This window comes from Tachysurus vachellii, chromosome 21 (genome assembly GCF_030014155.1).
Source record: "Tachysurus vachellii isolate PV-2020 chromosome 21, HZAU_Pvac_v1, whole genome shotgun sequence".
In the NCBI taxonomy this organism is placed as follows: domain Eukaryota; kingdom Metazoa; phylum Chordata; class Actinopteri; order Siluriformes; family Bagridae; genus Tachysurus; species Tachysurus vachellii.
Window position 1 is genome coordinate 9993266 of NC_083480.1, and position 26114 is coordinate 10019379.

The 26114-nt window shown below is 41.2% G+C and overlaps 1 protein-coding gene across 11 annotated transcripts in view; it reads left to right on the forward strand.

The window, feature by feature from the left end:
* Positions 1-25284, forward strand: part of macf1a (microtubule actin crosslinking factor 1a) — a 157399-nt gene extending 132115 nt beyond the window's left edge. For 7 of the 11 annotated variants that reach the window (XM_060897620.1, XM_060897621.1, XM_060897631.1 and 4 more), the window contains 41 exons: positions 810-971; positions 1817-1987; positions 2315-2481; positions 2568-2727; positions 3207-3533; positions 3697-3781; positions 3864-4090; positions 4351-4557; positions 4881-5108; positions 5333-5551; positions 5677-5880; positions 7396-7621; positions 7697-7923; positions 8451-8573; positions 8688-8789; positions 8884-8985; positions 9067-9240; positions 9357-9512; positions 9933-10130; positions 10314-10442; positions 10822-11004; positions 11119-11274; positions 11728-11934; positions 12009-12128; positions 12533-12702; positions 12807-12966; positions 13069-13263; positions 13386-13658; positions 14217-14405; positions 14550-14661; positions 14808-14956; positions 15322-15484; positions 15767-15921; positions 16004-16078; positions 16822-16839; positions 17829-17946; positions 19412-19474; positions 20974-21185; positions 21902-22015; positions 22384-22489; positions 23380-25284. In XM_060897620.1, coding sequence (XP_060753603.1) covers positions 810-971; positions 1817-1987; positions 2315-2481; positions 2568-2727; positions 3207-3533; positions 3697-3781; positions 3864-4090; positions 4351-4557; positions 4881-5108; positions 5333-5551; positions 5677-5880; positions 7396-7621; positions 7697-7923; positions 8451-8573; positions 8688-8789; positions 8884-8985; positions 9067-9240; positions 9357-9512; positions 9933-10130; positions 10314-10442; positions 10822-11004; positions 11119-11274; positions 11728-11934; positions 12009-12128; positions 12533-12702; positions 12807-12966; positions 13069-13263; positions 13386-13658; positions 14217-14405; positions 14550-14661; positions 14808-14956; positions 15322-15484; positions 15767-15921; positions 16004-16078; positions 16822-16839; positions 17829-17946; positions 19412-19474; positions 20974-21185; positions 21902-22015; positions 22384-22489; positions 23380-23618 — 6771 coding nt within the window. In that variant the 3' untranslated portion in view covers positions 23619-25284. The remainder of the gene's footprint in view (positions 1-809; positions 972-1816; positions 1988-2314; positions 2482-2567; positions 2728-3206; positions 3534-3696; positions 3782-3863; positions 4091-4350; positions 4558-4880; positions 5109-5332; positions 5552-5676; positions 5881-7395; positions 7622-7696; positions 7924-8450; positions 8574-8687; positions 8790-8883; positions 8986-9066; positions 9241-9356; positions 9513-9932; positions 10131-10313; positions 10443-10821; positions 11005-11118; positions 11275-11727; positions 11935-12008; positions 12129-12532; positions 12703-12806; positions 12967-13068; positions 13264-13385; positions 13659-14216; positions 14406-14549; positions 14662-14807; positions 14957-15321; positions 15485-15766; positions 15922-16003; positions 16079-16821; positions 16840-17828; positions 17947-19411; positions 19475-20973; positions 21186-21901; positions 22016-22383; positions 22490-23379) is intronic. The other 4 variants (XM_060897627.1, XM_060897623.1, XM_060897622.1 and 1 more) reach the window with 4 other exon arrangements.
* Positions 25285-26114: the final 830 nt, after the last annotated feature.

Here is a 26114-nt window from a genome sequence, read left to right on the forward strand (position 1 = left end):
TTCAGAAAGGAGAGTAGGTCAAAGTTTGACAGAAATGAAGAATAGATGATTCCATGATCAGCACCAGCTCTGAGTGAACAAACAAAAGAGATAAAATAAGTGAAAGATAATAAAAGTTAATGCTATTAAAAGCATTAACAAACAAGGACCAACTCTGTCTTGCACACAGACAACAAGCATACATATGCTTTTGCACGCACACACTTTGTCATTTTTAACAATGAGCTACAGCCATGAGCCACCACACCCTTTCCCCAACAGATATCCTGTTTGAGGCACGAACCTGGTCTTCTCTGCTAAACAGCTGTGTCTGAATGGATGCACATGCTGCAGTGAGAACAGGATTTTCCAAATATGGGGCTGATGCTGACTTGTCATTTTTTAATCTCTATCAAGGATTCTTTGGTTCTCTACTTAAGCAGTAAGATTAGCACATTTCAACAGAATTTAATTGAAATTAACACAAAGGCCAACAGTAGCACTTTTTTTTTGCATGAGCAGATTAGTGGAGCCTTGTACTGTCTAAGCATAGAGGTCTAAATTAAATTCTTATTTCTTTCTTATTCTTGCTTTCCATTTATCCCCAGAGTTCCCAGTTGTGGTGCCGATGGTTTTTGTTTCTTTATAAGTGGGTGTAGACAGTCAAATTAAATGCTGTTTAATTTTTAAGCACTTTAATCATCTTGACGATCTTGCTGCTGGGAAGTGCACACACTATAAATTACGTATTTGTCCTCCATTTTTTTTTGGTGTGTGTGTGTGTGTGTGTGTGTGTGTGTGTGTGTGTGTGTGTGTGTGCATCCATACAGGCTGTGGAGCGAGAGCAGATAGATAGCATCCATCCCAAACTGCACCATGTGAATGCGGTTGGTCAGGGGCTAATCCAAAGTGCAGCTAAACACACAGACACACAGGCTCTGGAGCATGACCTGGAAACCACCAACCTGCAGTGGAACTCACTCAACAAAAGGGTATGACACGCACTCCTAAATCACGTCACAGGTCTCCTACAAGCTTGCTTTGTTTGGTTTTGTTTTTTGTTTGTTTGTTTATTTCTTTACTGGTTTTTATGAGAACTTCTTTCATGGCCTACATTTTACAGCACCTGAATCTACTAACTAAGGTGTCAAATGGCTTAACAGGGAGCGCTGGCTTCCATACCTTAAATAACACTTGACAAACTTCAAAAAGTTTCAAATATCAAATAAAATATTAAAATAATTCAAATAAAAAGGCACCGAGGTAAAATGTCAGAAATTCAAACAAGCCCCAGAAGAACTGAAAGAGCTTCATGAGTGAGTGGAATTAAAGGTCACATTTATAGAGCATTCAGTATAATTTTAGTGTTTCAATATTAATATATCATTCTAGACTCCTGAAAGTAAAAGTTTGTTTCTGTGGGTTTTATCATTAAGACGCAAGAACGCGCAACCTTATGCACTTAACTGAGGATTGCTCAGTTGGGATAAATTTATATTTTATATCTGGATTTCCATAAAACTGCTTTGTGACCATGTACAAATATTATATTTTAATGTGACAATATAAATTGAATTGAATTGAACAGTTTATTGCATTCCTAGCCCTGGATAAACAACCAACTCCATTATGCTGTAAGTTATTATGATGTCTGGAGATCTGGTAGGGTTTTCAGTGTTTGACTGCAGATTGCAGCATCTTTAATCACTATTACATTTACCAGGTGTCACAGATTGCGTTATATTTGGAACTTAGGTTAATGTGGCAATGTGGCTACAAGTAGAAGAAATTATTAGGCTTGTACAGTTTTGAATTGATTTTTGTGGTGTTTCTTTAGGTCGCTGAGAGAATCGCTCAGCTCCAGGAAGCCCTTTTGCATTGTGGGAAGTTTCAAGATGCTCTGGAGCCTTTGTTAAGCTGGTTGAGTGACACAGAGGAGCTGATAGCCAATCAGAAGCCTCCATCAGCTGAGTACCGTGTGGTTAAAGCACAAATCCAAGAACAAAAGGTGAGTTTTGCCCTTCGAGAGAAGTGAAGGTTATTTATTATTTAAAAAAACATTACTTAAAGTGATTACATTATACATTAAAGTTGTATCTTAATAACCATTAAAAAAGCATTTATCTTTCAAACTTTTTATGTCTTATATATATTTCAATTTATTATGTATTTTATTATGCAAATATTATATTCATCAGTTGCTGGTGAAAGTCAGGATTCGTGATGTTTGTGATGCAGTTGTTTGTTGTTAAATTTCAGTGACATTTTGTGGGAACATTTGCATTTTTGCATTGTAAATGAAACTGAATTTGTGTTGTGGTGTCGGTTTCTGCAGCTGCTGCAGCGTTTGCTGGATGACCGGCGTGGAACTGTAGAGATGATTCGGGCTGAAGGCGAGCGCATCGCAGCCACAGCAGAGACACAAGACAGAGAGAAGATCCAGAGACAGCTGCGAAGCTTGGGAGAACGATGGACAGATCTGCTGGACAAGGCCAATGCCAGGTGAGCATCACTTTAGAAGCATGTCAAATACTTTAAATAAACTAAATAAAGGAAAATAATTTTTTCAAATGTGCTTCCTCTTGCAGGCAACGCCAGCTTGAGGAGCTGCAGGTTCTTGCTCTGCAGTTCCATGAGTCAGTGGAGCCTTTGGGAGAGTGGCTGAGTGCCACAGAGAGGCGACTGAGTACCGCTGAGCCCATGGGAACACAAGCCTCCAAAATTAGTCAGCAAATCAGCCGCCACAAGGTACAGTACACCACCATCATGAAGACGGTCCTGTCATCAACCGCAAAAAAAAGCTCTGCTTTCATTTTCTCTAAGATTGTCTCCAAAAAGTAGAAAGGAACAACCTACAATATGCAGCACCATTCATGTTCTAATATCCCAGGGGTAGCAAAATTTGCCAGGGAAAATTAGGAAAAATCTTAAATCCCATTAGTTCATTCTGTACAACCTACCGTCCATTTATTTATGTCTGTGATTTTGTTTTGATTTTGTGGAATGTTTTGTTTAGTTTTTATTACTTTTTTATATTTATATCTTATCCATGCCATTTTTCATTATATTTGATTTAACTCTTGTTGTTAGTGTTTTTAAGTCTTTGGGATTTCAGTTTTTCATTTTTTCACCATGCATGGTCATTTTTCCTTTGTTTTGTCTTTTTTCTTTTTTCCCATACTATCTCTACCCATCTCTTACTTATTCATCTGCGGGCAAAACTTCAGGCCCTCCAAGAGGAGGTGTTGTCACGGGAGAAAGAGGTGGACCATCTAGAGGCCATTGGCCAATCTCTCTCCCCTCTCAGCTGTGCGGCAGACCGTGATTGGCTCAGTGAGCGAGTCGGGGCAGTGCGCAGTGGGCACACAGAGCTCCGTAATTGGTACTCTCGGCGAGCGGCCATGTTGGAACAGGCCCTGGCCAATGCACAGCTGTTTGGGGAGGAGGAGGTGGAGGTCCTGAACTGGCTGGCTGAGGTGGCCCAGCGCCTGGCTGAAGTCTCAGTGCAGAGCTACCAGCCCGAACTGCTGGCTGAGCAGCACAAATACACACTGGTAGGACAAAGGAGGCACTTTAAAGATGCTGTAGATTTGGTTCCTCTTAGATTTAATTACATTAGCAAAAAAAATGTCTGTGGTCTTTTTACATGTAACATATTAAAAAGTAAACTTTAAGATTATTAAAGAATTGTATTATTTTACTTTTGGTCTCTCATAGTCTCTGAATGAAGAGATTGTGAGCCGGAAGAAGACAGTGGACCAGGCCATTAAGAATGGACAGGCTTTGCTGAAACAGACCACAGGTACCAAGAGCACTCCTGCACCCTCTTGGAGGTTTGATATTGAGGTTCTTATGGTTCTGAGGCTCTTCTTGATGTGTGTTAGGTGAAGAAGTGCTGCTCATCCAGGAGAAGCTGGATGGAATAAAGAGTCGATATGCAGAGATGACAGCAGGCAGCAGCAAGGCTCTCCGTAACCTGGAGCAGGCACTGCAGCTCGCCACCCGATTTGCCAGCGCCCACGAGGACCTCAACCAATGGCTCGACTCTGTAGAGGCAGAGCTTAATAACATGGAGCCAGACACAACACCGGCCTATCAAGAGAGACAGAAGGTATAATGTTATTATGATTTCATACAATTATGTAAAACATGAAATCACTGAAATTTTGAGACAAATTATAATAATTTGAATAAAACCAATCTAAGTAGATGCATCTAATCTTTGTTGGTGCAGCATCTAATCTTTGTTGGTGCAGCCTTCTTCTTCGTTTTTTGTTGTTTATGTTTTGTGTTATGTAGACATGGTTTATTTTTAATGTTTACTGGTAAAACTTGCTTCTCATTTTTCTCTGTGTGTGGACTTTATCTCAGGACCTGAAGTGTGTTTCGGCTGAGAAACGCCTCATTCTGGACACAGTTAATGAAGTGGGCAGTGCACTGCTGGACCTGGTACCTTGGCGAGCACGTGAAGGTTTGGACCGTCTAGTGGCCGATGCCAACCAACGCTACAGACAAGCAGACGAGACTATAAAGCAAAGAGTGCAGCTAGTGCAGGCGGCCATCCAGAGGTCACAGCAGGTACTGCATCCTTTTAACGTGGCAAAATGCTGGTTAATCTGTTTTAATAATCTAATAAATGTTGAAACTGGTTACTTTTATAATAAGAATCCTTCACATATAAGCATTTGTAGCACAATGAGCACTGAACAACAGGGCAGATACAAAAAGAATTTGAATAGTAGGTGGTTTGGCCTTTGATGCTGATGTAAGCAGTCAAGGCAACTAACAACTTTGCATTCACTTCTGCTTCTGGCTGCAATGTTCCATTGAAATGATAAACAAATAAATATGGTTTAAATTAAAGATTTTCAATATTAAGTCAAGAAACAATTGTGTGGCAGTATGAGGAGGCAGTGGATGCAGAACTGACCTGGGTGGGGGAGACCGAGAGGAAACTGGCTTCCCTGGGGCCTCTTAGTCTGGAACCAGACGTGACTGTGGCTCAGCTCCAAGTCCAGAGAGCTTTCAACATCGACATCATCCGCCACAAGGACACAGTGGACCAGCTTCTCCACACACGAGAGGATATCCTTGAGAGCTGCAGTGACCAGCAGAGAGAAGCACTGAAGGTGAGGGAGGAAAAGTGGGCATGTGTGTACATGCGTGGGTGAGTGAGTGTGTGTGAGAGAGAGGTATGGAACAGTGTCAAATCATTTTGAACAACTGAGCAGTTGCTTCTTTTTCTAAAATAAATGAATATTCTTTATGCATAAGTAAATTCAAATTTCAAATGGCATTCACATTAATGGCTCATAAGAAACCAAATTAAGCTGCATCCCTAACGGCCTTGTAGGTAAAGACCAATTCACTGAGCACTCGCTATGAGGCGGTGAGTCAGAACCATGCGGAAAGATTCTCAGCACTGGAACAGGCTCAGGTGCTGGTGGCCCGCTTCTGGGAGACATATGAGGAGCTGGACCCATGGTTGGGTGAGACAGAGGCCCTCATAACCCAGCTGCCTCCCCCTGCCATTGACACAGAGGCTCTCCGACAACAGCAGGACCAGATGAGGGTCAGTGCATGTGTTTCATCACAATTACAAGTTTTAATTTCTCATAGACCTAATTTCTTTTCCTTGTGAATATGACAGTAGTTATTTTTACACTCATTTTCATTCAAACTCTGCTCTCCTTGCAGCTGCTGAGAGAGTCTATAGCCGAGCACAAACCCCACATTGACAAGCTACTGAAGATTGGCCCACAGTTGGCTGAGCTAAGTGTCCAAGAGGGAGCAGCACTGAGACAGCGCTACAGCGAGGCTGAACGACGCTACCTGGCCATCAAAGAGGACGTCAAATGTCGAGCTGCAGCACTGGATGAGGCCTTCTCGCAGTCTGCACAGGTGTGTTATTATTGGTGGCATGTCCGCACGACAAGTCCACCTCTATATAACTGAGTGTTTGTTCAGTTACATAGAAATGATCACCTAATATCACCCAAATCTAAATATGTCTAAATACTACTTATTGATTAATACATCATTAACCTTTAATTAGAAAACTTACATACTACATGGTCATAAACAGTTTATTACAGAAATAATGGTTGCAGAAATAGTTCACTAGTTCACATAGTTTCACTTTTACATTTGATTAAAAAAATCTGTAATATTCATTATTAAAATTCTATCACATCAGCAATTAGCTGAAAGCTTGTTATTGATATGCTTGCTGGCTTGTTTGCATGTCATTTGATTAACACATTGTATTGTCTCTCCACCCCATCCCTTTAATTGTACCGTACTGTTACTGCACTTGTCTCTGCACTTGACTCTTATTTCACTCTCACTTCCACTTGCCTTCATCATGCCCCTGGTGTGCATTTATTGTGTCTGTCCCTCTTTACTCCACCTATTTCCTTGGCTTGTTGCACCTTCCTGTTGTTTTCCCCTTTACTTTCCCCATTTCATGTGTGTTTGTGCAATCCATCTCTCCATCCCATCACTCACTGTGGATGTGCTGTGTGTTCACCATCACTGCTCTCTACAACACCCACAGCTGACAGAGGTAAGAACTCCATTATTCACTCTGCAACTCCATGTCCATCTTAAAGGCATAAACCCAGTGTTTTGTAAGTTATTTGGCATGTTATTTCTTCTAATCCTGAAATGCATGGTGTTATTTTATCAGCACAAAAGTAGATATAGATCTGATTAACATCAATTGTTTTGGTGTTTTTAGACACCAGAAGACAGAAATTGGGTGGAAACGTACCTCTTTTGTGATGAAACATGCAAAATCTTTGCTTCCAGAATGTAGAATAATGTACGCTATTGATGAGACAGTTAATATGAGTCCCTGTCTTACCAAATGTTTATGATGATAAAACATATTTCTATGTTTGTTCTTGATACTCCCTGAATAATGTCTTTCCCTTGTCCTCATTTTCTCCTGGTAATTTGTTCTAAATTGCATACAACTGATCTAAACAGTATGTCATAGTAGTGTACTGTACCTACTTGTAATGGTACACTGTTTAGAATGCTACTAAGCAATTTGAGACACAGCCAGTCTGTAAAAGATTGCTAATATAGATGTTTATCAGGGCCCAATTGGGAGTTTCCACTGATCGTAGACCACTTGCAGTACTAGCATTAGTGGTAGAGCATAATCTTAGCCTAGGCTACTAGTCGAACTTTTTCCTCTATCAAAGATAATTATTTGGAAATAGTCATCAAAGTGTAGTGTAGCTTTATGTAAGCAGACAGACTGCGAGAGGAATACAGACAGAACCCGAGACAGAGAGAGACAGAAAGAAAAAGAGAGAGATGGATAGAAAGGCAGACAGACATCGACAAACAGATAAACAGATATATTTGTGCACTGGATATTTATATACACTTGTATTTCTGATTCAGTTCCATGATAAGATGGACCCCCTGTTGGAGACCCTGGAGGGAGCAGTGCAGCGTTTGCGGCTGCCTCCTCCGGTCGCAGCTGAAGTGGAGAAGATCCGTGAACAGCTAGCAGAGCACCGGGCAGCTGGGCTAGAACTAGACAAACTGCTGCCCTCCTTTAGCGCCCTATGTGCCCGTGGGGAAGAGCTCATCACCCGTGCCGCACATGATGACCCTGCTGCTCAGGGTGAGTGCTCCTTTACAGCAAGCTCACATGAATTATATAGATTTCATATATATTCATGTGTGTGTTATTTTGCAGCTGTGAGATCTCGGCTCCTGAGACTCCGCTCCCTGTGGGATGAGATCAGACAGAGGGCAGAAGAGAGAGAAGGAAAACTGCAGGATGTACAGGACTTAGCCGGAAAATTCTGGGCTGATATGGCAGCCCTGCTGAGCACTCTGCGAGACTCTCAGGAAATTGTGAAAGAGCTAGAGGACCCTGGGGTGGATCCATCACTGATCAAACAGCAGATAGAGGCAGCAGAGGTAAGTGTAATGCAGCAGGTGAATTGTAATTCACCTGCAATTGTAAATGTAATTCAGGTTTGCATATTTAATCGTGCTTTGCCATAGCCCTCATTATTTCCAGAGCTGAAATCAGATAAGTCATAGATTAATTAGAGAATATGTAAATGACATTTATAAAGGTAGATACAGATGTTTAAACTGACATTTTCTTTCTTTTTAATATACACTTAATTTTATGTTAGAATTTTCTATGCAATAGAATAAAACTGCATACAGTTGTATAATATGACCAGCATTGGAGGGTGAAGAAATTATTACTAGGGGTAATAATCAAATATTGCTCTGGAGGTTCTGTTCTGGTCAAAACAAACCATATATTTTTATTTAAATAGTTAAATATATAATGGGTGCATGTATCAGTTTCTTTAATTAGCACAAGCAATAGTTTTACATTTTACATCTACATCCGCTGAAACGGTGTTGTGGAAATTAAATAGTTCTCTGTTTGTTTCTTTAACTGTGTGTCTCCTCTGTGACCTTCTCAGGCCATCAAAGCAGAGACAGACGGCCTGAGGGAGGAGCTGGAGATTGTTCGCACACTGGGAGCTGACCTCATCTTTGCTTGTGGAGAAACTGAGAAACCAGAGGTCAAGAAGACCATCGATGAGGTAAGAGCAGAAACATCATCCAGGAACTTTTTTTTTTTAAATCCCACTGGCCATGTATCCAAAACCAAATGTTTTTCTTTGACTTAAAATTAGACCTTTTTACCTTTCCTCTAGATGAACGCTGCCTGGGAAGGCTTGAACCGCACATGGAGAGAGAGGATGGAGAAGCTGGAGGAGGCTATGACAGCCTCTGTGCAATATCAGGACGCTCTGCAGGTGGGTGGCTCTGGCACTGATACTGAACCGCTAACTGATGCAACACTGATGTAAAGAATGCATAAGCATGCTAATGAGGATTTCTGCCATCTAGGGTATGTTTGACTACATAGACAACGCTGTCATCAAACTGTGCGACATGCAAACCGTAGGAACTGACCTCAGCACCGTCAAACAACAGATAGAGGAGCTCAAGGTTTAGATCAGTTTTCTTACCTTTTTTTTTCAGTGAATCTGCAGATTAAACCAAATCTAAACTCATTTTCTTTTCCAAAAGCAATTCAAGGTTGAAGTGTACCAGCAGCAGATAGACATGGAGAAACTGTGCCACCAGGGGGAGCTACTGCTCAAAAAGGTTTCTGACCAAGCAGACAGAGACATGATCCATGAACCTCTCACTGAGCTCAGGCACCTGTGGGACAATCTCGGAGACAAGATCACTCTCAGACAGGTTAGCATGCCTCAACCAGCTCTCTTACTTAACCAGTGTCCTGTGTCCCCTTGATGATCATAAGTTATACTGATGATGACTGATACCTTTTTTCCTTTATGCTTCCTTTATCTCAGCACAAGCTGGAAGGAGCTCTTCTAGCCCTGGGTCAGTTTCAGCACGCTCTATCTGAGCTGCAGTCCTGGTTAAGCCACACACATGCCACCCTGGACACCCAAAGACCCGTCAGCTCCGACCCCAAAGCCATCGAGATTGAGCTGGCCAAACACCATGTAAGCACATGATAAAGCTGGGTTCAATTTTCCAATTTAAAAACTGAATGATGTTGAAATAAACAAAACATCCAAAAAAAAAAAACTACATATAAGTAATGCGTTAATAAAAAAACTTTTTATTACAATCAATATAGTAAATGTTATTATCGAATGGTGGATATGCTTTAATAGTTTCATTTAGCCCTTCTTTTTCTTGGAAGTGTCCTGTTCTAATATCTCTAATATGTCTCTTTACTCTTTATATATATACTCTGAATAGTCACTGCATGCAACACAGATTTTCCCATCTGTTCCCTTCATCTTGTTTCATTTCCTTGAGCTGACATCTGATTTAGTGCTTTAGTTTAGTTTCCTACTCTTCACTGTGCATTGTCTTTCTTCATTTAGTGTTCATTCCTATTTGTCTGGGCTTTCCAGGTGTTGCGCAACGACGTCCTGTCCCATCGAGCCACAGTGGAGACAGTGAACAGTGCAGGGTCAGAGCTGCTGGAGTCCAGTCCTGGAGACGAGGCTAGCCACCTGAGAGACCAGCTGGATGAGCTGAACCACAGCTGGGACAACATACTCCTGAAGACAGATGAGAGACAGAAACTACTAGAAACGGCACTGCAGCAGGTGCTCTACTACAACACTACCTAACACATTACTGCCTGTCCTTAAGCAAACTGTATAGTATTTGTGGTCAGAATGGCAAAGGATTAAGTGTACTTTGGACTCTGAAAGGGTACTTAGCAGCAAGGACAGTATCTTTAATATTAATAGTGAGCATTGTTGATAAGTCGACTGTGCTCTGTTCAGGCGGAGGGTTTCCATGGTGAGCTGGAGGAGTTCCTGCAGTGGCTGAGACGCACAGAGAGTCAGCTATCAGCAGCCAAACCCACAGGTGGCCTTCCAGAGACAGCCAGGGAGCAGCTGCAGCAGCACATGGTAAACACTTCTCTACAGACCAGTATAGAAAACTCTACGCTCATCTCCGTATGCTTTATATACCATTAGATCAAAGCAGTTGTACATTATTGTAGTCCATAAAATGAAAACCTGAACGCACATTTTTATTTTACCTTTTTTTATGTAGAAAATGTCCAAAATTTCTATTGATATCTTAATATTACAACCATTTATGCAAAAATCTAATTGACGTAAAGGTACACAGCAACATACAAATAATACTGAAACTGTGTGTATATGCACACTAGCAATCTGACCTCAGTTTTCCAGAAGCAATGTAAACTTAATATCATTTTCAATAAACTTGAGAGTACGCTCTGTGTGATGATCACTCTATACGCAACTGTGTGTGTTGCAGGAGCTGCAGGCTCAGTTGGCACAGCGTGGTGAACAGTACCACCGACTACAAGACCAGGGAGAGTCCATGCTGTTGGCCAGAGGGGGTGAGGAAACAAGCCCTGGTACCACTCAAACCCAGCAGAACCTGGCCCTGCTCCAAAACAAGTGGACCAGTCTGAATGCCAAGATGGACGACAGGAGGGTATGATAACATGCCTTGTAACTACTATAGCCCAGTGTCATTTTACTCAAGATTTAATTAGTTATTGGTGTAACCATCTGGTTCTCAGTGTTTCTTTCATTGGTTTGTCATCAGGCTAAGCTGGAGGAAGCAGTATCACTGGCAACAGGATTCCAATCGTCGCTGCAGGACACCATTAACTGGCTGACGCAGGCTGAGCAGACTCTGAACATGGCTCAGCCACCTAGTCTCATCCTTGATACTGTCCTCTTCCAGATAGATGAGCACAAGGTGACGTTTGGCTGTTATAATTTAGGTGTTTACTGGTGTAATTGTGCTCTGTCTTTGCTGAAATGTTTCATTGCTAAAAATGTATGTGTGGTGGTCTGGGAAAAGCTGTTGGATGTTGCTATGGCTGGCAAAAAAAAAAATAGAATGTTTTGCCCATAACAAACCTTGAGTCATCAACTTAAGACAACATCAATATGTTTAGACAAAATGAACAACACGGGCTTGATTTAGGTTATAATATTTCCTTGGCTTTTGTCCTGTAAAGTTCATGAGAAGCAAGGAGCATTTTTAAAAACACAGTGGTGAAACAGACCAGGGTTAAGGGTTTTTAGATTGATGGTACTCATAGTCCTTTCACCATGTGATGGAATTGCCTAGGCCTCAACACACATCTAATTGTTTTACTCAACTGCCACAACACTGACTATTGTCCTGGTGCTTTATGCTCCTCAGGTGTTTGTAAATGAGGTGAACACACACAGGGAGCAGGTGTTGGCTCTGGAGAAGGCAGGATCTCAGCTGCGCTTTGCTAGCCTCAAACAGGATGTGGTGCTCATCAAGAACCTCCTGTTGAGTGTGCAAGCTCGCTGGGACAAGCTGGTTCAGAGGTCTCTGGATAGGGGACGGCACCTGGATGAGGCTCGCAAGAGAGCCAAACAGGTAACCTTGTCCTTCATTCTTTTTTTATTATTGATATGGTGAACATTTTATTAATTTGTGTGTTTTGTGGTTAGTTCCATGAGGCCTGGAGGAAGCTGACAGACTGGCTGGAGGAGGCTGAGAAAAGACTGGACTCTGAGCTGGAAATCTCTAATGAGCCAGATAAAATCAAAGTACAGCTCACTAAACATAAGGTACAACTGTAAAAATTATAAACATTAATTCATTCATTCATTCATCTTCTACCTCTTATCCAAACTACCTCGGGTCACGGGGAGCCTGTGCCTATCTCAGGCGTCATTGGGCATCAAGGCAGGATACACCCTGGACGGAGTGCCAACCCATATAAACATTAAATGTCTGGGGATAAGTCTATATATTAAGTGCCAAAGCTGAGTTAGGTGCCAAAGCTAACAGAGAAAAATTGTTACTGATGTTTTGCTGATTGGTGCCACCTGCTGGGCCAAAAAAAACTTAACGCTTCAATTTTTTCTATTAAACTAGTTATATTTAGATATGTAGATGGTTTTGTTATAAATTTGTTCGGACACATCATTATGATGACACGTTCTCTTCCCTGTCATTCACTCACTTGTAGGAGTTTCAGAAGGCTCTTGGTTCTAAGCAGCCAGTATATGACACCACTGTGCGCTCTGGGAAGGCCATGAGAGACAAAGCTACACTGCCATCTGACACACAGAAACTAGACCATCTCCTCGGGGAGGTCAGAGACAAGTGGGACACTGTGTGTGGGAAGAGTGTTGAAAGGTAAAAATCGTTATATAATCATTAATATCACGGAATCATTTGATATAAAAGTAGAAAGAAAAGATTTAAAGAATTAAAGTTTCTACCGTTTTTCTCATTCTCAGGCAGCATAAGTTGGAGGAGGCCTTGCTGTTCTCGGGTCAGTTTGCAGAGGCTCTGCAGGCACTTGTGGACTGGTTGTACCGCATAGAGCCACAGTTGGCTGAAGACCAGCCTGTCCATGGAGACCTGGACCTTGTCTCTAATCTCATGGATTCCCATAAGGTACCAGGGATTAAGGGACCAATATTAAGTGAAATATTACCTGGGGAGGTGCCATGGAGCTTATAGTTTGGCTAAAATCGAGATTGTTGGTGTTGTTTTTAGGCCTTCCAAAAGGAGCTAGGGAAAAGGACCAGTAACATTCAGGCCCTAAAACGTTCTGCTCGGGAGCTCATGGAGACAGGCAGGGATGACACTGCATGGGTCAAAGTTCAGCTGCAGGAGCTCAGCAACCGCTGGGACACCGTCTGCGCACTGTCTGTCTCCAAACAGACCCGTCTCCAGCAGGCTCTCAAACAGGTGAAAAAAAATACCCTACTGTAAATGCAGTTGCTGTAATAGTAAACAAAATAAAAATACATCTGAAACAAAGCTGTGCATCATTTTCTTTTACATCCTCCTCTCCTCATGACCCTTCACAGGCTGAGGAGTTCCGCACAGCAGTCCAGATGTTATTGGAGTGGCTCTCGGAGGCAGAGCAAACCTTGCGTTTCCGAGGCATCCTGCCAGAGGAGGTGGAGACTTTGCAGGCCTTGTTGCACACACATCGTGACTTCATGCAGACTGTAGAAGAGAAGAGAGTGGATGTGAACAAAGCAGCTGGCATGGGGGAGGCCATACTGGCAGTGTGCCATCCTGACTGTATCACCACCATCAAACACTGGATCACCATCATCAGGGCCCGCTTTGAGGAGGTAGTGTAGCTGTCATTATTAGCTGCTGTTCTGTCAAAATTTGAGAGAGAAAAGGATGAAAAGGATTTTGATCTTTACAGCAAGTTTAAAGATGTGCACCAGCATGTCATCACTGCAGATCAGTGCGAAAGTTTATTTGGATTCGGTTTTGTAATAGTGCATCCTAAATAAACACAAAAAATGTCAGTAATTGTGATAAATATCTTACTACACATAGATGAGAATTACTCCTAAAATCCTTCTTGCCATGTCACACAGCAGATAATTTCAGTTATAATAAAAGGTTATGGTTGTATTTGATTGAGTGCAGCGTGTCAAATACAAGTGATGCATGATGTCCAGTTTTGTCTAATAGTAAGACAGTGTTTTAATTTGTACTTCGTTTGTTACATGCATGATTATATATTTATCTCTATTCTCTCTCTCACACACACACACACACACACACACACACACACACACTGTCTTCATTTCTCCATTATCTAAATCCCACCTTTAAAGTCTAACCTGTTGCTATATACCTAGGTACCTAACAGGAAGCTTTTATGTATTCTCCAGGTTTTAACCTGGGCGAAGCAGCATGAGCAGCGGCTGGAGGCAGCACTCACAGAACTACTCAACAATGCAACACTGTTAGAAGAGCTGTTGTCATGGCTACAGTGGGCGGAAACTACATTAGTGCAACGTGATACCGAGCCCCTCCCCCAGGACATCACTCAGCTTAAAACACTGATCACAGAACACCAGGTGGGCGGGGCTACAATTGACCCAGAACTGGCAATAGAATTAGTAGAATCTGTTGACTAAATTGTGTGTGTGTTTGTGTGTGTATATATATATCCATAATGAGATTGCCAGGAAATTTAAATTGTATTTGTACACCTCCGTCAGGTCTTCATGGAGGAGATGACTCGTAAACAACCTGACGTAGATAAAGTGACAAAAACCTACAAGAGAAAACCATCAGAAACTTCTAGCAGTCTTGCTGAGAGACGGGGTGCCCGTAAGTGGCTTTTCTTATTCTAATGTACTGTATACACCCATGTTCATGAACAGAGCACATTGTACTTTGTTAAATATTTGTGTAATGTAGATATGATTAGTGTGAATACAGATTGTTAACTGATATGTTTGCTTTCTTGTCCTCAGGTAAGCAGCAACAGCAGCAGCAGCCTGCCATGCAGGTAACTGGAGGAAACCCTCGTCTTAACCAGCTCTGCTCACGATGGCAACAGGTTTGGCTACTAGCCCTCGACCGCCAGCGCAAGCTCCATGATGCCCTCGACAGGCTAGAAGAGGTACAGCATTTTGTATTGTCTTTATTTTACTTTAATTGTAAATGTTCTACACTAAGTATGGATAGTGCAACTCACTATTGTTTAATTAGCTGGACAGCTAATCTTGTAGAAGTGAAAATGGCATCATCAGGATATATGACAGACAAAACAAACCCATGAATAATATATTAAAAGCAAAAGAAATTCATTTAATTCTTAAAACAAAATACTATTAGAAAATTGAAAGTTAAGTTTGTCCCTTTTTTATGGTGAAGTTTGTCCTTAGATTAGATTAGATTAATTACTGTAGTGCAGTCTAATATATTTCATTATTTATTTATTTTTTTTATCTCATTTGACTTTTTTTGTGTCTTACAACATTGCAGCTGAAGGAATTTGCCAACTTTGACTTTGATGTGTGGAGGAAGAAGTACATGCGCTGGATGAATCATAAGAAGTCTCGCGTCATGGACTTTTTCAGACGCATCGACAAGGACCAAGATGGCAAAATCACTCGGCAGGAATTTATCGATGGCATCCTGGCTTCAAGTACGTATTTAGTGTACATATTAATATAATAAGGTACAAATGCATAATAAGTCATACCTTTTGAAAGATCCTTGGTCAAGTAATTGGTCAAATGAAAATAAAATGTGTTATGAGTCTTAGTATAGTTTTGTTTTAATAATAAAACAGCAATATGCATCCTAAATACCATATCAACACATTTTACTGTAATGTCTGAGAATTTAACATCTCTTGACTGAAATAGCCTTTGAAAAACAGTGAGTCTGTGCATTAATATAATTTTATGTACTTCGATCTTTACAGAATTCCCCACCAGCAAGCTGGAGATGACTGCAGTGGCTGACATCTTTGACCGTGATGGTGACGGTTACATTGATTACTACGAGTTTGTGGCAGCTCTGCATCCTAATAAGGATGCTTACAGACCCACTACAGATGCAGACAAGATTGAAGACGAGGTAATATATCGTCTTATCAGATCCCTCAGCATTCCCATCTTCCCTTTATAACTATTTATAAGGTAATACTTTCTCCACGTAGGTCACCAGACAAGTGGCCCAGTGCAAGTGTGCTAAGAGGTTCCAGGTCGAGCAGATTGGGGAGAACAAGTACAGGGTAAGTTATGAGTTAGTAAAACATAAAGAATAATGTATATTAATGACTAGAAATAATTTAAGCTGATTACAGGTGAACTAATGTATATTAATCAAGTTGTTTACTAAACATCATGCTACAGTGTCATGCTCACACTTTTATAGTTCTAACCATCACAACCATCTTAACATATTGATCTCTTGCCATTTTGGGTTAAAGGTGCACTGCTATATGTGTAAGTCTGCTCACTGTACAAACCACTGCATCACTACACAACAGTGTATGCAATGTGTGCTTCTCAGAACCTCTCAAAACTAATGTCCACCCCGTTTATCCAGTGAATGAAGGAGCTGCATTGTTTTCATGTTTTGTCCCTACATCATTATCCGCTGGGTAATGATACCTACAGCAAGACTTCACATGCTTCAGGTCCATCACACATACAGACTGAGCTGTGTGTCTCTGTTTGTGTCTGTCTGTTGCTTTCATCTCATCTCTCTTCTGTACTTCACCTTTCTGCCATTTACAAGCACTCTAATCCATTTACAAGCATTAAGTGAAACACATTTTTGTCTTAATCCATCTTTAGTTCTAGTAATGTAATGTTAATAATGACTCGTCATTGAATTAGACATGTTTTAATATAGAACAGCGTAGTGAATTTACTGTTTTCAGCATTTGTGTTTGTACATGTTATTTCATACTCTCTCTTCTTTCTTTTCCTTGTTTGTATTCCTTCTCCATGTCTGCTGGATTTTTTGTAGTTCTTCCTTGGGAACCAGGTAAAGTGACTGGAGTGTTTGTGATATGGCCTCTGAAATCTGTTCTAGATTTGGTTAGGGATTGCAACCCTAAATTTGAACGACCAGACAAAACCTTTAAACTGAACATGGCAGAAAGAGTTAATCCACACTACAAGCTATTAAATATAGTACAGATATTTGTTTGAACCTCTCTGAGCCAGTTACTGGGCATTTCCTGTCTGGGTCGCATGGTTACATAGCCATTACCCAAATATGCTGGGAATGTGTCCACTTCCAACTCCGGAGCAGATATCACAGGCCCTGTCAGTGTGTTATATTTTTGTAAGGGTGAATGTTTAAATGTTATTTTAATGATACTGAAAATATTTGGTGGTGTGATTGTTGTAAAAATGTCCTTTAATGTCTTTGGTGGAGGAGCAATCTGTCCAAGGCTGTGTTCTTGAGATTTCGTGACTTAGTAAAATATTTTTGCCATAGTATTTATTATATTATAGTATTTATAGTACTCAACTCGCAGTGTAAAAAAATCAGATAATTTAAAGAGCAAATAGAGATCTAGGAATCTAATTAGACAATTATATATGAAAAAAAGTCAATAAAATATTTATGCAATTAATCTAAAGCTAATCTAGAATGAATATAGCTGAGTATTCTGTAAACACTGTATAGTGTATTTTTTAATTTTTTTTTTAATTTATAGACATATTTTATTTTTTTGAATATGTCAGCTTTTAAAATACTATGGTAAACATTGTAGAGCTTTTAGAGACCTATGGGACATTGGGCTGAGCTTGATCCTGAATCATCTAGAATCTAAAATGCATGTTTTTTGCATGATAATGTAATTTTTTTCTGTGCTTTCTGTTTCTGTATAGATACTTATTTATCTTCATTTGTAAAAATGTAATCTCAATTTATCGAATAATTCTAATGCTCTTCTTTTACTTCTCTTGTCTTTCACTGTGTCTTTTGCTTCTTTCTGCACGTCATCTCTCTCCCTCCTTCAGTTTGGGGACTCTCAGCAGCTGCGCCTGGTACGGATCCTGCGCAGCACAGTCATGGTACGGGTGGGAGGGGGCTGGATGGCGCTGGACGAGTTCCTGGTCAAGAACGACCCTTGCAGAGGTAAGGCTTATTTACACATGCACACGCTCGTACACACACCCTAACACAAACACAAACAAACAGCTTTGTATAAGGGAGCCGATGTATTTTTTCAGGTAAGACATGTTTCAGACAGCTGCATTGGATCTGAAACCCTGACAGGCACAAAGACAGACACATTGCTATCATGTTCTAATGTACAGTGCCTTGAATAAGTAATCATTTACCGCCCCTCGAACTTTTTCTAGTGTTACAACCTGAATTGAAATGGACACAAATTAGGATTTTTCACATTTGATTTATACATTAAGTATAACATTTAGTGGTACAAAATATTTGGTACAAAAATATTTTCTCATTGTAACAAAAAGAGGTTGCATAAGCACTTACCCCATGGTGGGCTTGGAAGAAGCACCTTTGGCTGCAGTTACAGTTGCTGATGTTCAGTGATATGTCCCTATTAACATCTAAATTATAAACATTTTGAGCCTGAATATTTTCCCTGTACTTCTTGGAAAAATTGCTAAGCTTTGTAATAGTGGATAGAAATCATTAGTGAAGAGTATTTTCTCGCTTTTGCTATAGACTCTTCCAGCACATTTACTGTAGGGCATTTTTTTTGAACCACTGACAGGTCATTGTCTTTTTTGGAAGCTGAATCTTTTTCCTAGTCTCAAGTATCATACAGACTGGAGCAGGGTTGTTTTTTGAGCAGGTGTACTACATTTGGTTCTACCCATTTTGCCCTCAGCCCTGACCAGTTTCTCAGCCCCTGCTGATGAAAAGCACAGTATGATGCTATCACCACCATGCTTCACTTTTGGGGATTGTCTTTGCAGATTCATAAGCAGCATTGGGTTCCCTTCAAGCATAACATGTAACTCTTTTTGCCAAGATTTAAAGGTCCATCAGACCAGAGAACCTTTTACATATTCACATTTATCCGTCTCCCAACATGGTAAATTTTTTTATTATTTATTTATTTATTTATTTATTTAAATCTTCACATTTTACCCCAGTCCAGTATTACAGGCTATTTTGTGTGGTGCTCTGGCATATAATTCCAATTAAGCCTATTTCACCTCCAGGATGTAACACTACAAAATTGTAATTTTAAATAAAAGAAATTCTACTTTTTACCAAAGCACTGGAAAATTTGTCAGTTATGTCATCACGTCATCCATCACCCATCAATCCTTTTTTTTCTGTTGTGAGATTCTCTCATATGTCTTTTTACCTCTTTGGACCATTCAGACCTCTGATCATTTGCTATGTCTTTGGTATTTATTTTTACATGCATGATTATATATTTAGCTCCATTCCCTCTCTCTCTCTCTCTCTCTCTCTCTCTCTCTCTCTCTCTCTCTCTCTCTCTCTCTTTCTCACACTCACTATTAAATCATGGTGCATGATGCATGATCCCTGGATCTCTCCTTCCCTTTCCCTCTTCCCCACCCTCTATCTCTCTCTATTTCTCTCTCCTCAGTGCAACATCCAGGACTTAAAATCCTTCGCTCCGACTCCAGCTGCTCCATATCATCTCGTATAGGTTGGGTTCTTCTTTCTGTCTTTCTCTCACTTCCTCTTGTTTTTACTCAGATCATCTTTAGTTCTTGTGTGCAGTGCTGTGCTCTGTTGGCTGACTGTAGCACTAAACTAACTGTCCTTTCCCTGCTGTGTGCTTGTATTGTGGCTATGTGTTTTACAGCGCCGAGGGCTGGACCACATGTTCCAGAGTCCTCATTTAAATGACATGATGATGGTGTAAACTGAGCACATAGATTTTGTGGCCATATTTATCTATAGTATCTACAGTATAGTCACTGTGTACATGTGAGAGAGAGAGAGAGTATGAAATCTTTCTTCCAAGTTGTGTGAGTGGAGTTAAAAGTGTGTTTGGTTTTACTTCATGTTGTCTCTTATGTCTCTCAGTGGCAGTCACTCCTGGCTATTTCTGCTGCAGAGGTACCTCACTTCCCCTCTCTCCTCCTCTCTAACTTTCTCAGTCTGAAATCATCCCTTCACCCTCTCAGTTCTCAAACTCTAAAACCATTGACCCACATTAGATCCATCTCCTAACTGCTCCGTCTTTGTACGTGTGTGAGTGTTGGTGCTTTTGGGTGAGGGTGCGTGTGGGGACGTCTCAGTCTCCTGCCAGCTAGCGTCATGCTTCTCATTTTCATTCAGCCTAGCCTGGTCTTTGCGCTTTTCTGCGTGTCCCTGATGAGCATCGCAAAATGAAGAAAGCAAGAACTGGGTGTGGCCAGACTGGGTTTCTAATATTGCACCAACAGCTCTTAAAAGGGTTTGCTCCTGGGGAACGAATTACAGACTATACCTGGCTTATGGAGAAGAAATTATATGGTGTGCCGCCAATTAACAGCTGCCCTGCTGTTGCTTGAGACCATGGAAAATGGGGTTATGTTGCAGTCTTTAGGACAGCTAGTGACCATGTCTCTAGTGCACTGCTGCTATTGCGCACAGCCCTCTCCCCCTCTGCCCTTTTCCTCTCATTTTTTCTCTCTTCTCTCCAGTCTCTCTGCCTGCCTCTGTCTGTGGTTGGCTGCTCTGGGCTGTGTGTTGTGTGCTAGGCCTGCAAAGTTTGGTATCTGTTTTTTGTAGAATGCTTTTCTTTCTGGACCAGAGGCTCGTGTCTGTATCTGGTGTTTTTGTGTGCCTGAACCATAACCAACCACGCCTCTTGGTTTTGTATCAAAGCCCACTACTAGTACTGAGCACTCCAAAGTGCACAGTGGTGGATTCTTTGAGATTAAAGGCTATGCTTTTGGAGTGGAATCTGTATCTGGCACTGACTGAGCACAACCCTAATGAGGATGATTGCCCTACTGCTCATGTCCCTTATTAAACTCATGCACTGTGTCTGCCACTTACTATTAATGGGGATTTACTGACGTGTGCATCCAGCCAGAGCAGTGATTTTCCTCTTACGCTGCTCACTGCCTAATGGTCATGTCTGAGTCCAACTCATTAATGCTTTTTTTTTGTTTTGTTTTGTTTTTTTGTTCCTGTCCCTCCGTCTCATTGCAGCACGTGGACGTACCAACCTGGAGTTGCGGGAGAAGTTCATTCTTCCCGAAGGAGCCTCGCAGGGTATGGCAGCGTTCCGCTCCCGTGGCCGACGCTCCAAGCCTTCATCACGCACGGCCTCACCAACACGCTCCTCCTCCTCAGCCTCGCAGAGTGCACAGAGCTGTGCCTCTGTGCCTTCTGCCCCTGCCACACCCACTGCCTCCTCAAGGGTAAGCTTCACATCTGCAAACACAGTCACATATGTGTTAAATCCTTAAACCCCAGTCGTCGTCTTCTAGATAGAATCACTAGTTAGTTTTCTGTCTCTTTTTGTTATTCATGTTAATATACAATCATTCTCAATACTGAAAATAGTTGGCAAAATATAATAACTCTCTACATGAGTCAAGTCAATCTTATCCTCAAAATGCTGATGTAGGTTTTCCTTCCAGCCAATCGGATTGGTCGTCTGAAGGGTAATAGATCATGTGTGACTCCTGATTGGTTGGAATGAAAACCATAGCGTCCATAGTCTGTTTTAATGTCGTCCCTTAATACAAAGCTTCTTGTCTTTCCTGTGCGTTATGACATGTGTCTATCACTGTTGTTTATTATGTTTCATTTTCACTGGTTCATGTTGGGTTATTGTGTTTATTGTTGTTTCTGCATGTCAAAATCACTTGGTCATCTCTGGGGTTTTGTCTCTTGTCTTTTTGTCCTCCTTCCCTTCCTTGCTTTAAAATTTTCCCTTCTCCACAATTTCACCCTGTGTTTTGTATTCATCACCATCTGCCCAATACACTGCACTATGCTGTGCTGTGGAACTCGCTTGCTTCCCAATATCCTCCCTCCCGTCTCCCTTCCTTTTCTTCCAATGCTTTTTCCAAACTTTCTTCCTTCTCCTACTGTTCTTTATAATTCTACTCCCTGCCTGCTCGTTTCCCAGTCCTCCCAATCTCAATCGCGGGGCTATGCCAAGCCCTGGCTGGCACACAGTAAAACTCCAACTCCAACCAAGTGCCAGTCCTGCCCAGAGCACGGCCACACCCCTGGGCATGAGGTAACACACGGCCTCCTCTTCCCCAAGAGCCCTAACACACTAACAGAAAGAGCTTGAAGAGAAAAGGTGTCTGAAAACACATCATTAACCAGAAGCAAGTCATTTAGTTAGGTTGAATCCAATTTGTGTGATTTTAAATACTCTATTAGAAAACAAATGATGTGTCATTTGCAGCATTTAAGCCATCATTTAAGGCATACACATGAATGTTGAAAGTTCAGTCTGCAGTCAGCATGTTTTTATTAAAAGATAAATCTGTTCATAGTGTGTTCTTCATTCAGAATTTACTTAAACATTAATCCCTGAAGCATTAGTCATAACGAACACTGCATTACATCAGTTTAAATTCTGTATTTCTCTAATTGCAGGGAGCCTCCACGTCTAAGCTTAAAAGGCCACCGTTCCATTCCAGCCGTGGATCTCTGACGGGTGAAAATGGTGGAACCACATCTGCTGCTAAACCTGCACGCTCCGGTGAGGAACCGCTCACAGATTTAAGACTTTTTAAACCCCACTGTGTGCAGATTGTTTTTAGGAAATGATTGAAATACAGAGCTTTCAGTATAGTAAAATAGAATATTTTAGCATCTCCCATATATGCTGCTTTCACAAGGAGGTTTTGTCTTCTGTCTATAAAAACATTACTGTGCACTGTTGATTTCTTTTGGGTCTGTTTTTGGATCAGTCATTTTTACTCTGTTTGTTATAAGTGTTAAACATGAACAGATTATATTATTCAAGAAAGAAAATCTATATAAAATATCCAAATATCCCAAAATAAAATAAACTTTATCCTCCAGACAGTTATTACTTTTCTCTCAGATTGCCACAGTGTAAAACAAAACGGATAATGAGGCAAATTCTCAATTCAAGTTTTTTAGACAACATTAAAAACTAAGCAAACACCAAATTGCAGCTTGTGTCCAAAATAAAGTCCTATAGGTTCTTTTTATCATTTCGTCACAGCAGTTTTATTATATTGTTCTTCGCACTGGCAGAGTGATGAGCTGAGCCTCTCAGTCAGCTGACTCTGTACAACTGCAGTTAGTTTCACTAAAAACGCCTACCCAGGCTGTCCTCTACTGGCTACTGCATGGTGAGAGGAGAGTAAGTTTCAGAATTATTAAGTGAGAGAAACTTGTGTGTGTGTGTGAATGGTGCCCTGGTGTCACATCCTGGATGTTTTTAAGTGATTTTAAGCCCTGACTGCTTACTGAAGATGAATGAATCCGTGAACAGAGCTGCATTTCATTTTATTTTTTGATACTAAAATATCCTTGTGAAGTCTTGTCATATATCTTGTACAGCATATTATAAACTGGCAGATTTTACGGTGCTGAACATTGCTGTCTCTTGCTCCTCAGACAATAAGCGCACTCCGTCCTCAACCAGTGGACCCGCTAGCCGTGCAGGAAGCCGTGCTGGGAGCAGAGCCAGCAGCCGAAGGGGCAGCGATGCCTCCGATGCTTCTGAGCTAATGGAGACGCGCTCAGCCTGCTCGGACACATCAGACACACCACGCCGTCCGGGCGGCAAACCCTCTAAAATCCCTACCATCTCCAAGAAAACCCCCAGTCCCAAAACACCAACAACTAAGAAGTAGTGGGTTTTCACCATCATCAGGTGGTGACAGGGGACAGCAGCACAGGGCACTGATGTAAATGCTGCAGCATTTTCTTTTCATAGTGCATGCCACTCAATCTACCTGGCCACCAGCACAGGCATGTGGGATTGATGAGAATAGAGATGTGGAACATCTTTAACTACTCCAGCTGTTCTAAAAGAAAAAAAAACCTGGACACTGTTTACCCCTGAACTGCCCTCTACAACCTACATAACAGTGCTGCCTTATTTGTGTTACAATATGACTGACTTCATAGTTTCTTGAACATGTGACTTGTGAGCTTGGAAAGCAACCAACAACCAACATGCGCACATGGACACATGGAGTGGCACTAACCGCTGGACCTGGGATTTTATCTCAGCCCTGTCAATATGCAATGGCAAGCCACTCTTAAGCGCTGACACTGGGAGATGGTACAGCCACCATTCCAATACTGACTCTCATAGGCACACATTTCTTTAGGATTTCTGTGGGAAAAAAACAGTGGTAATGATTCTGACATTTTCTCCACTGTATGCAAAGCTTCTTGTTGTTCAGCAGATTTTACTCGAGAACCTCACAAAGTATTCTGCACCTAGACCATGTGGTGTGTGTGGTTTGTGTGCTAGTTTCTTTCTTTGCGGATAAACCTAACAACAATTCAAGGAAGTGATGAGCGATTCATCATCTCATCCTTGCTAATGAGTCAGAAGCTTGGTCGTGTGACCACGGCTTCCTTTGCTGTCTCAACAAAGCATCCACTAACTCTCACTGATGGCATCTGATGTCCGCCTGATGTCCATATGTTTGTTTCTACATTCAGCAAACAAAGAAAGTCCTAAATCCTGGGAGAACATAAGTGACTCTTACAGCAGTTTCACACATGCACTGACATTTTCTTACATTTTAAGCTTGACGCTAATATCAGGCGTACTCACCTGTGTGTTTTAACCATGATTAGTTACACATATCATGTTACAGAGATCTTTTAGTTGCTTTACATGATGAGAATCCCTTCAAGAAATTGTGAATGTTTCATGGTTAATTTATAATCCTAATGTATTTTGCTTTGCTTTTTGCTTTTCAAGTGTAAAAAAAAACAGTGTGTATTTATTTTTCATTACAGTATAATACCACATTCTGGGAAACTCTAGTATTACATTACATCTGATTATTTGTTTTGTGCTTTTTTGTGCTTGTGTTTCTGCCTTTGCTCTAATGATGTTTCTGATAATGGTCGTTAATGATATAATGAACCACAAAGCTGACTGATTTCAATGGTGGCCTTTTTGCCAGCAATTACAGCCTCTAGATTATGTAAAAAAATTGCTTCCTACTTTGTAGCTGGAAGCTGGTATAGACAGTCAGATTGTGGGGTTGCACCACATACCCCATGAAATGACTGTTAACATAGCCTTGTCTTGGACAAGCTGAAGCATATGAATATCTAATGAAAGTGAAATTGGAAGGTAATTTTTATTTATTTATTGTGTCTAAGGGAGGGAAGGGGTAAGGGCTACGAAACGGATTCGCCTTTTGAGTCTGTGCAACTCTCTCAGTATGAGGAAAAGATTAAAGGACAGGGTGCGATTGTGTACAAGTGAAAAGTTAAAATTATAAATTTCTTTTTTGTTCTCTTTTGTATTAAAATTATGCTTGCAGTAAATCTCACTTGCTCTTGTTTATTAAATGTGTGTGTGTTTGTGAGTTCATGTGTGTGCATGGTTTTAGTTTTCACATATCTGACAAGTTTGACTTTAGAACATTTTGCTGGTTTGCATGAGATAAACTGCTTTTATATTAAAAAAAAAACTGCTGATTCAATTTCTAAACTAAAAGATCCATAATGTTTCTCTGTGGTTATTGAATTTAAAGTTAAAGGTATAGATTTGTGTATGCATGTGTGTGCGTGTGTGTGTGCGTGTGTGTGTGCGTGCGTGTGTGCGCGTGCGTGTGCGTGTGTGTGTGCGTGTGTGTGCGTGCGTGTGTGTGCGTGTGTGTGTGTGTGTGTGTGTGTGCGCGTGTGTGTGTGTGCGTGTGTGTGTGCGTGCGCGTGTGTGTGTGCGTGTGTGTGCGTGCGTGTGTGTGCGTGTGTGTGTGCGCGTGTGTGTGTGTGTGTGCGTGCGTGTGTGTGTGTGCGCAGACCCCTACATACCATAGGAAATTTCATGATAATTAGAAGCTGAGAGTAATTACCTCTCCAAAAAGATAAAGATTAAGTCCAATTAAAGCTTCAAACAGGATGGGTTTACACAGATTATATTCATGCAATTACTAAAAAGTTTCAAAGGAGCTCCACACTACGGAACATAAAGAACCTTTGTTTCTGATGTGTGTGTAAGCCCTTGGCATGTGTGTGTGTGTTTGGATTGGACTGCGTATAGGTTCAGTGGTTGGATGGAGCGGATGGGGTTAGGGAGGGGTGATGCTTCATTCTGCACACTGCAGCTGTGTGTTTGGGGTTATGTACAAATATTTAAACCCACTCACATCCTT